The 9,924-nt window shown below is 39.4% G+C and overlaps 1 protein-coding gene across 1 annotated transcript in view; it reads left to right on the top strand.

The window, feature by feature from the left end:
* Positions 1-9,746, top strand: part of LOC102311800 (alanine aminotransferase 1) — a 13,153-nt gene extending 3,407 nt beyond the window's left edge. The window contains exons 2-11 of the mRNA XM_005951011.3: positions 3,139-3,228; positions 3,555-3,663; positions 3,771-3,901; positions 5,395-5,638; positions 6,017-6,096; positions 6,186-6,322; positions 7,936-8,110; positions 8,188-8,343; positions 8,625-8,734; positions 8,830-9,746. Coding sequence (XP_005951073.1) covers positions 3,139-3,228; positions 3,555-3,663; positions 3,771-3,901; positions 5,395-5,638; positions 6,017-6,096; positions 6,186-6,322; positions 7,936-8,110; positions 8,188-8,343; positions 8,625-8,734; positions 8,830-8,935 — 1,338 coding nt within the window. The 3' untranslated portion in view covers positions 8,936-9,746. The remainder of the gene's footprint in view (positions 1-3,138; positions 3,229-3,554; positions 3,664-3,770; positions 3,902-5,394; positions 5,639-6,016; positions 6,097-6,185; positions 6,323-7,935; positions 8,111-8,187; positions 8,344-8,624; positions 8,735-8,829) is intronic.
* Positions 9,747-9,924: the final 178 nt, after the last annotated feature.

A 9,924-nucleotide genomic window follows, 5' to 3' on the forward strand; every position in this document is an offset into this window, starting at 1 on the left:
TGGCCAACAGTAATGTTTTAATGTTCTTCATTATAAAAACATTTGCGCATAAATAAGTGACATAATATTCAGTACTTACTTCTGAAAGTTTACTCTTCGGCGGCTCTGCTTCCGCCGTTTTTTTCGGCAAAATTATCCACACCCACCGCCGCGCTATGAAATCTGGGATATGTTGGGCCATGAAGGCTACACCGACCCATCCTTAAAATTCAGGGAAATTAAGGACGCATTTGAGGACCGCATTTCGAGCAGCCTTTGAATTGGAACAGCCTTCGTTGTGTCGCTGTGACGTAATCGGCCTTAAAATGCGGCCTTTACGTACGGAAGCCCCAAATGCAATTTCATTGTTCTCTGACAATGACAATAAATAAATAAAAAAATAAAAAAAAATTTAAGGCTGCAGACCCTGAATTGGGATACAGCCCAGATCTGGTCATTGGTACTTCCTGGCTTGTGTAGTTACTAGGTAACAAAAGCTCAACACTGCCCCTAGCGTACTGGAGCACTTCCGTTGTGTTTTGGAATTTGCAAGTGTTTTGGATTTTGCAAGTGTTTTGGAGTTTGTACGTGTTTTGGAGTCCTTAGCTAGGTCCTGAGACCTAGCTAAGGACGGTAGTTACGGATTAGCTTACAAACACGTTTAACTTACCGAAAACGTGCAGCGGGGCCTCAGGTCCTTCTGTCGGGTAGTCCAGTTTACTGAAGAACACCTCAGGCTGTCAGGTTAAAACACTCGGTCGTGTTTTCGTAGCGTAAATGCTGGCCCTCCTCTCAGAGCCTACGCTCTATCTGCTATTCCCGAACAGAGATACGCAAGTTTCTCCGTGACTGCAGCTGCCCGTCAAAGCTGTTATGATGACGTTTCACCCCAATTTAACATCGCCGCGGTAGGAATTAGAATCAAACTTATGGGAGAGGAGACCCCTTGGATAACAATCAGCGTGATGAGAACTATTGAAAAGAAAAGAAAGAACCTGCGGAAAAAGTTTATCTGAGGAGAATAGATTTATTTTAGTCTGACCCCGGTCCCATCCGATCCGCTAACATGGAGGAGACAGGGTTTATGACCGATAGAAACCGATTTCTTTAACCGTTGGCTTCCCGTGGCTGTCATGAGACCGGCTATTGCAGTTAATAATACAACAGCTTCTTGCCATTCTTTGTGTTTCTTTTTATCACTGTGTGACTGTTTTCATGTGAAAGCCTGCGTGCGCTAGTACCGCTTGCCACTCCTACCCACAATCCTTTCCGGGGACGAATTGCATTCTGGGATATTTAGCTGTACCACGTCCCTTGAAGTCCACACAAGTCACCACCGATACATGCTCGATAAAACAGGAGGAGCAAAAACACATCCCGGAATTTTTTGTGTTCTCGACTTTATGTGTACTTTGAATTGGAACAGTCCTTGGTCTCCGACGTATCACAAGTCCACGAGACCACAAGTACACACAAGTAGCATACACAGGCTCCAACAACTGCGGCCGACAAATGCCATCTTCCTTTTCCCCAGATTACCCTGTCTGGGTCACAAAATAAACTTCTAAGATATTTTCAGTCGAGAATCTAGCTGTGTAATGCTCAAATATCTACTTAATTTATCAAAATATCACATATTTGCAAAAGAGCTTCGAGGTTTTCGGAGAGCTCTGTTATCCACCAGCAGGATAGCTGACCGGGAGGTCAAGGCTCGATAGAGCCGGCGAGCACAGCTAATTGCTGGTGTATTGTGTTCAACCCCCTTGCGGTCTTTTGCTACTTAGGTTAAACATGATATATATAGTTAGTTAGTTATGGCTATGGATTTAAAATACCCCCCACACCACACCCCTAACAGCTGCACCTCCCGAAAAATTTTGTCTGGGCTCTTATCTCACTTTTTTATTTCAAACAATCAACAGAAAATTTCACAGACATATTGTATTTTTATATAAGGTTTTTAAGGCTGTGGAGTTAATTTTTAAGTAACATGAGCCCAGCCGCAGCAGCAACGCTAGGCTAACACTAACTAGCTAGCAATATTATAAACCTGGTGCTAAACTAAGAGAAGACACAAAATCATTTTGAATAAGAGTAAACATTTACTCACCAAGTCAGTGTATCAGGTAAAGATCCACAGCAATGACAACAATAATATCTTGAGCTGAAGCTTCTCCAGGTTTGCTCAACATATTCCAGAAAAAAATGCTGGCACCATGAACATGCGGACTGATCCATGCTAGGGAGGGGGACAGTAGTGGCGTGGCACTTTCAAAACACGTCTTTCATCCTTCCGCACTGAGAAGCAACATTTCCAGCTTACTTAGTTTTTCTAAGTTAAGACAACTCAAATAAATTGAGTTGATCAGCGTTTTTGCATAAAAAGTACTGGTAACTTACTTAAATTGAGTTCTAATAACAAATTGTTAAAAATTGAGTTCAACCTACTTAATATTTTTAATTAAACACAATATTAGAACTCTTGTGTTATACCCACTCTGTCTGTAAGTTATTGACTGTGAAATCACTTAAGTGATTAAGTAGTACCTCCAAATGGATTGCTGTGGCTCAGAGGGTAGTGGGTCATCAACTAAGCCGCAGGGCAGTGGATCAGTCCCTGATTCTTCAAGTCTGATTAACTGAGTGTCTTTGGGCAAGATATTAAACCCATATTTCCCCCTGATGTATGTAAGCATATTCACAGAGCACACACACAACAGGTTTGCAGCAATTTCAAACATAGCGGAGCTGCTTGGATAAAATCTTTGAGGAATGAAGAGCTAGCAAAGTTGAAGTCTCAGTGAAAGAGTTAAACCAAAAGCGTTAAATGGCTCACTTCAGAAAGGAACTTCAGGGGTTACTTAAGGGTTAAAGAGTTAAGAAAATTTGAAGATGAGGAACACACTTCTGTGGTCCACTGCCATTTTGATTAAAAATCTAAATATTTTAACCAGGCTGGTTTTCATTAAATCAAAGAAACTTTCAGCTGTAATAAACATTCAAACTGCTTCTTCATTTATGAGTTAATTGTTTTAACTGAGTTGTTTCTCTAAAACTGTTAGCTAACTTGGGAGCTGAGAACCTCAGAAATGTTGCAAGAAATGAGAAAATCTGTTTCGGGTCTAGAGAATTGAGTCCTAAACATGTGTTGTCCTGCAGGGGGCGCAGAAACCCTTCAAGAAGGTGATTGATGTTAGCTCAGGTGATCCCCACAGAGTTGATTTACAACATGTTTCATTTCTTCGACAGGTTAGTGTTCATTAATTGTGTTGTGTAACTTTTTGTGTTGTGTAAGCATTCCTGTCAAACTTGTGTATCTGTCATATAAGTTGTGATTTTTTTAAGTGTAATCTTATTTATCCATTTTATTTTCATGTGCTTTATTTATGTCCATTACTTTCTGCAGTGGATGTAATGTATAGTGATTATTGTTAATTCCTGCATTTTATATTACTCTTGCACCATACATATCCTATATTTGTAACCATGTTGTCTTCTTAATGTGTTAAAAACACTTTCCTTGTTCAAAAAGTCTTGTCTACAAACTCCTCTCTGAATCTGGCCTGCTTCCTCAGGTCTTGGCAGTGTGTATATACCCTCAGCTGCTGGAAGACAAATGTTTTCCTCTGGATGTCAAGATAAGAGCTCAGAAACTCCTGGAGGCCTGTGACGGAGCAAGTGTGGGTGAGGGTTAAAAAATTTGCATGTACAAACTGAATTTTAAACTTGAGAGTCTGGGATTTTAACTCACATGTATATTGAAATATACTTAAATAATTATAATTTGATAGGTTCATACACTGCATCCTCTGGTCTTCGTCATGTGAGGCAAAGCATCGCTGAGTTCATCACAAAAAGAGATGGAGTTCCTTCATATGCCCAAAACATCTTTATTTCTGCTGGCTCTCAAAGGGCTATAATGGTATGACTATGAACACTATTTGTACTATTTCTAGTTACACAAATGCTACATGTATCTACTCTGGTCGAAAGAATCCACGCTTCATACTGATGTCCACAATTCTTTTATTCCTCTCACAATCATGGAGCACCGTGAAAACTAGAAACAAGTAAAATAATATCAACAGCACATATGACATTCATCTCAGCCACCTATTCCTATAAGTCGCAGGGCAGTGGATCAGTCCCGGCCTATACCAAACGACTCACGAACCGGTCCGATGCCCGGGGGGTTGGGGACCGCTGCACTACATAATCAAACATGTCTAACATCAAGGGAGGCCACACAATAAAACACATTTTAAGCAAGATGCAATGTCCAACTTTATCAGCCACTTTATCTTTTTTAAAATGCTTTGAAAGGACACAATAGCATAAAAACAGACAGCTGGAAAGTGCAGTTATCTGAGTGAACACACCTATCACTCAGTTCCACACACCCACAAATCTTTAGGGTTTACCATCGCTCAAAAAACTAAAATTGGATAGTTATTTCATTTAAAGAGTCTAAGTTGTAATTTGAACTAAACAATTTGATGTTTCTATAGTGAACATAGTTGAAACATATACAATCTGCATCAAATTCATCAGCATAACACTTGCTAAATTTATTCTTGTTGAGATGACATAATGCAAGCTAGCAAGACTGGTTAGTTGCCTAGACTAGCAATATCACAAAATCATTACAAACCACAGGAAAATCACTAGGTCACAAGAGGCAGGAAATTATACACACACCACGTGTATGCTATTGCTATTTATTGTTCATAAATGACTTTTTATCAGCATTAAGTGCTTTTGCTGGACTAATGTAATTTGCGTGGCTTGGATCAACTCAATTAAATTAAGCTGGACTCAACTGCAGTAAATAAGTTGATTCATCATTAATTAATAAGCCAACTCAAGTACATTAAGTTGGAATAACAGACCTGCATAATGCTGAAATAAAGCAATTTGATGACGTGGAAATCCTTTCCATGACTTTTTTATGTATCTTCTGCTATAGCAAACTGTAGTAGTTGTTTAGCTTTCACTTTTATCTTTGCACTTAACTGAAAAATAATATGATTTGTATTAATAATAATGTCCAGTCTTTACACATTGTAAAAACCTCAACCAAAATAACCAAAATATTCTCAAACAACAGCTTAAACATTTTTACTTCTACATGTAACATATTTTTAGAATCTTTGAAACAACCAGGTGTATTGTATTAATTTAGCCTTTAAACATAGTTTATTGAGTTAGTTGTAAAGAAAAGCTTAAATGTGTGAGTGATCTCTCATTGTTGCAAAGGGAGTTGCGAGGGGAAACAGTTTTACTTTGTTTTCTGCTTCAAACATTCTATTTTATTTCATTTATTCCTGATTTTTTAATAACCTGTAGCAAAAAGTGACAGAAAAGATTGCTCTCCCTAAAGGAAAAAAATATAGCTTTTTCGATTATTGTTATAAGATTGCTGTGAAACTGCTGGCCAGTGGTGAGGGGAATACTCGGACAGGCGTGCTGATACCTGGGCCCTGCCCACACATGCTGTACAATGTGCTGGAGGAGGCTGGGGTAGTCTTGGTACCGTACCAGCTGACAGAGGAGAGAGGGTGGGCTGTAGACCTGGACAACATGCATCAAGCTTTAAAGGCTGCTCGGGGGTACTGTGAGCCCAGAGCCATTTACATCAGCAACCCGGGAAATCCCACAGGTAAGTAAAACACAGTAGCTAAGTGAAATGAGAATCCGAATCAGCATACCTTATTAATCCCGAAGGAAATTATGTGGTTACAGTTGCTGGACAGCAACTGACTGAAATAAATTCAATAATACAATATATTAAAAAGTTACAAAATATTAGAAATAGCTCTAATATATACAAATAGCTCAATTATAAATATCCAGAATATTAAAGAGGTTAAATATATATGACTGACATTTTACTTTAGACTGTAATCTGTAAAACTTTGCTATTTGTTATTTTCACTGTAGAGGATGTGCCAAATGGTGTAACTATTGCACTGTACTGTACATTAGATGGAGATACAGTCTTCTTTCATCACTGTTTATATTACCTTTGTCTTTCTAGGCCATGTGCAGGACAGGAAGTCAATAGAGGAAGTGATTCAGTTCGCAGCAGCTGAGAGAGTCCTACTGTTAGCTGATGAGGTGACCATGAGCTGTCTTTTCAGATTGGCTTTTTATTATGCATTTGTCAGGTTTTCTTTATCTATCAGTTTCTTTCCTCTGCACTCCAGGTGTACCAGGACAGCGTGTATGGGAAGGACAGAGAGTTTATTTCCTATAAGAAAGTCCTGTTTGAAATGGATATAGAGCTTGCAGAAACAGTGCAGCTGATCTCCTTCCACTCTTTATCCAGTACCTGCATTAGAGAGTGAGTTCTGTCTCTTATGTTTGTCAACAACAATTTCCAACAGGATCCTAGACAAAAGTTCTGGTGGATGGCCGCATGGACAGTGCTGGCATTGGAGCTCAACTAGAAGCCGGAGGCGCAAAAATGTAGTTTTTTTTAAAGATATTTGTAATAATATCATTTTAGGCCTCAGTCAATTTTCTATACTTTATAATTGAGATATTGCCAGTCCAGCGATGCTCCACTGTGGACCGGCGGAGGTGATGGGACCAGCAGGTGCAGAAACCTCCAGCTCGGGTGGAGGCCTCCAGACTTGTGCAGAAAAAATTGCATCTGTATGGCTTGATGAGCAAAAGGCACGGCTAAGGTCTGTCCATGCAAAGAAAAGGGTGCTCAACTCCTTCTAGCCAATGTCTCCAACATCATTGTCTATTGTTTTTTGGGAAAGAGACAGCGAGAGAAAAAGGCATATGGGTGCATTTTACCTGAGATGGATGTGGCTTAATGGGGATGGAGGCTGAACTGAAGAGTGTGTCAAAGGCTTCTTGAGTGGAGGCATCCACTGAAAAGGAATTTTGGGAGATGTTAGGTTAGTGAGTGTTTGGGCTATTTGGCTGAAGTTGCAAATGAATCAATTGTAGCAAATGCTAGGAAACACCGGAGTTGGTTCCAGCCTGGTTCCAGCCAGAACAGGCCATTCTACCACTACTTGCACCACAGCAAGTCTGCTGGGTCTGCTTTGGCTCTATCTATATCTGACACACTCTGCTATACAAGCTTGTCATTAGTACACGGAGATCTGCCTGGCCTGAGAGCCTCCGCCAGTCCCACCTGAGGCTCTCCCCAATCTACAGCCTTAATTCATGTTCAAACCATTTGCCTTTTATCTATTAAAAATGCCGCTGCGCTCTGCTTGTATGTCAGTTTTGTTTATGGCCACTCTACATGTACTAGATGCCCCAGCTCCGTGTCATTTCAAAACATGTATCTCTGTGACTTTGTGTCCTCTTTGAGAGTTTGTGTTGTATTATGTTCAAATGTGAAGAAAAAAAAAGTATCTCTCAAAGAAGAAAGCTTTAAAGAAGAAGTTCTGGAAGTTTAAAAACTATGCACCTTAACTTCTGTCAAAAAGTTCACCCAACTCGAATATGCGCAAATTTTTTTCCTTCATCCTATGGTTGAACTTAGTGCAACTGTGGGCTTCTTTTTTATTGATTGCACAAATTTACATAACAACGCGCAGCAGTCAAAGTTAAACTGGTTTGAACTTTGACCACGGGATGTGTCAGTACCTTTTGCTGATATGCTTGCGCTGCACTTTGCTTGACGCAGCAGTAAACCATTATTCTGCACCACAAGCAATAGAAATGAATGTGTTTCTGTGCGCAGCACTGTATGCGCCGTGTCCTTCGTGAAAAGGGCTTTAGGCTTCTATAGCATAGCTTGTTTATGCAACCACATACTGATCATTAGAATTAATGTAGGCTAAATACACTTTGAAATATACTTTCAAGCTTCACTTTTCATGCCTTCTTATACCATGCATGCATTTAAATGAATAGTTTAGACATTTCTCAAATTTTAAATGCATTATATTGATAAATTAATTAAGATAATCTGTGTCTGCATCTTAGGTGTGGTCTGAGGGCTGGATACATGGAGGTAGTTAATATGGATCCAGAGGTGATTTATTATTTTGATAACACATTGTGTGGTGATATCAGTACTCCAGTCACAGGACAGCTTGGTTTGGATCTTATGGTCAATCCGCCACAACCTGGAGACCCATCGTATCACACATACATGCAGGTGAGGAAACAGCAAAAGCCAACAGTTGTCCTTTGTTACACTCTTACTTTTAATTACTTGTTGTTCTGTTCACAAAGGAGACCTTCTTCATCCTGGCTACTCTGTCCCATAATGCTCAATGGGTTCAGGAGCTCCTAAATAAACTGCCAGGGGTAAGGTGTCAGCCAGTGCTTGGAGGAATCTATGTTTTTCCTCGCCTGCACTTACCATGTGGGATTAAGGAGCAGGCCAAGGTGGGAAATGTTCCAACAATCTTCCATCTTTCTTTCTCCATCAGTCTATTATCAATGTTAATGGAATACCAAGTCTAACCACTAAGTTTAGCCATTACAAATGAATGCCAAACCATTATCCTTACTTGAACCTGATTCCATCTTTATTCCTTACATGGCTTAACCTTGAAAACAGACTATTGAGGGATTGTGAAAAAAATGTGAATATTAAAAAAAACCCCATCATTCTGATGGTACAAAAGTTGAAAGCCATACTGTCCTATATGCACTTCTGTTTTCAGTTATTGGGGCTGAAAGCTGATGTTCTGTACTGTCAGAAATTACTGGAAGAGGAGGGTGTATTAGCTGGTGCAGGTGAACATGGGGAAATGACTGACAGCTTCCATTTGAGGTAAAGTATATGAAATCATAAAACCTTTTGAGGTTTGTACTGCATGTTGTATTGCTTCAAAAAAGTTGACTCTTGTTTGTGGTGCTCTCCCGCAGATTATGCATCCTTGTTCCTCATTACACCCTGGTAGAGGTCCTAGCTCGCCTCACCTCCTTTCACTGCCGTCTCATGGGTGGCACTGTGACCCCAACAGAAGTGTAAAGAAAGAGAAGCAAGAAGTCAGCTTATAGTGCCCTGTGGAGGAGGGTGGCCTAAACTAAGTGTAAACTTGAGATTGGTCAGATTTATGTGAAGTATCTCAAGAGGATAATTCAAATAACTGTCTGTATAACTAAAATAATATTTTTTTTTAGAAAGATTTCAGTGTCATTCTGCAATAGTAACATCTGCTTTGCAACAGTTCCAACAGTAAAGAATTTAGCCAAAAACAACATAGGCTATATTGAAGTTTTGACATGATGCTCATGATTCTCAGTAGTGAGCGTCTTCTTCTTCTTCTTCTTCTTTCAGCTGCTCCCTTTTTGTGTGCCACAGTAAATCATTGATGTCCATCTCATTCTTTCCTGGTCTCATTCACACGCAAAACCTTCCTTTTCTCCATCCTATCAGCTTTACAAATCAGAGCACTTTATTTAGAAGTTAAAGTGTTAGCCAGCACTCTGTCAGCTTACAACACTAGAGTCAGTCATTATTAACCTGGGCCACGAACAAAGTGGTACAGAAATTTCATTCTTTATGATCTTCATGATACAACCCACACCATTTATCTGGGCTTGTATAAAAAATTTGAATAAAGCATAGGTGGATGATATCCAAGAACAAATAAAACAGATTTTTTGGTTTTCCAGTTAATGTGAACAAAGCTAAGAGTGATGCTTTTAGATGAATTATAACTGTCTAGGTCTTATCGTTGATTCATATGTGTTGTGGAAATCTTAAATAAATTGAGGTGCATGGAAACATGTTGTCTCTATGTGCTTTATTTATCTTCAAAAGGAATGTAATCGTTGAATGTTTAAACACACACATGAACACGTGGTACACAGCAAATCCAGCATGTCCAAATTAACACTGTTGGATTTGATTTCAACACTATTAAAGTGTCTATATGGGTCCACACCAGAGAGTGTTAATTTAACTCTTTTTGGAGAGTTGGTACGTTAACTCTGATTTAGTGTTAAACACCAAAT

This window comes from Haplochromis burtoni, unplaced genomic scaffold, assembly GCF_018398535.1.
Source record: "Haplochromis burtoni strain Fernald_Lab_line unplaced genomic scaffold, NCSU_Asbu1 Contig_316, whole genome shotgun sequence".
NCBI lineage: Eukaryota > Metazoa > Chordata > Actinopteri > Cichliformes > Cichlidae > Haplochromis > Haplochromis burtoni.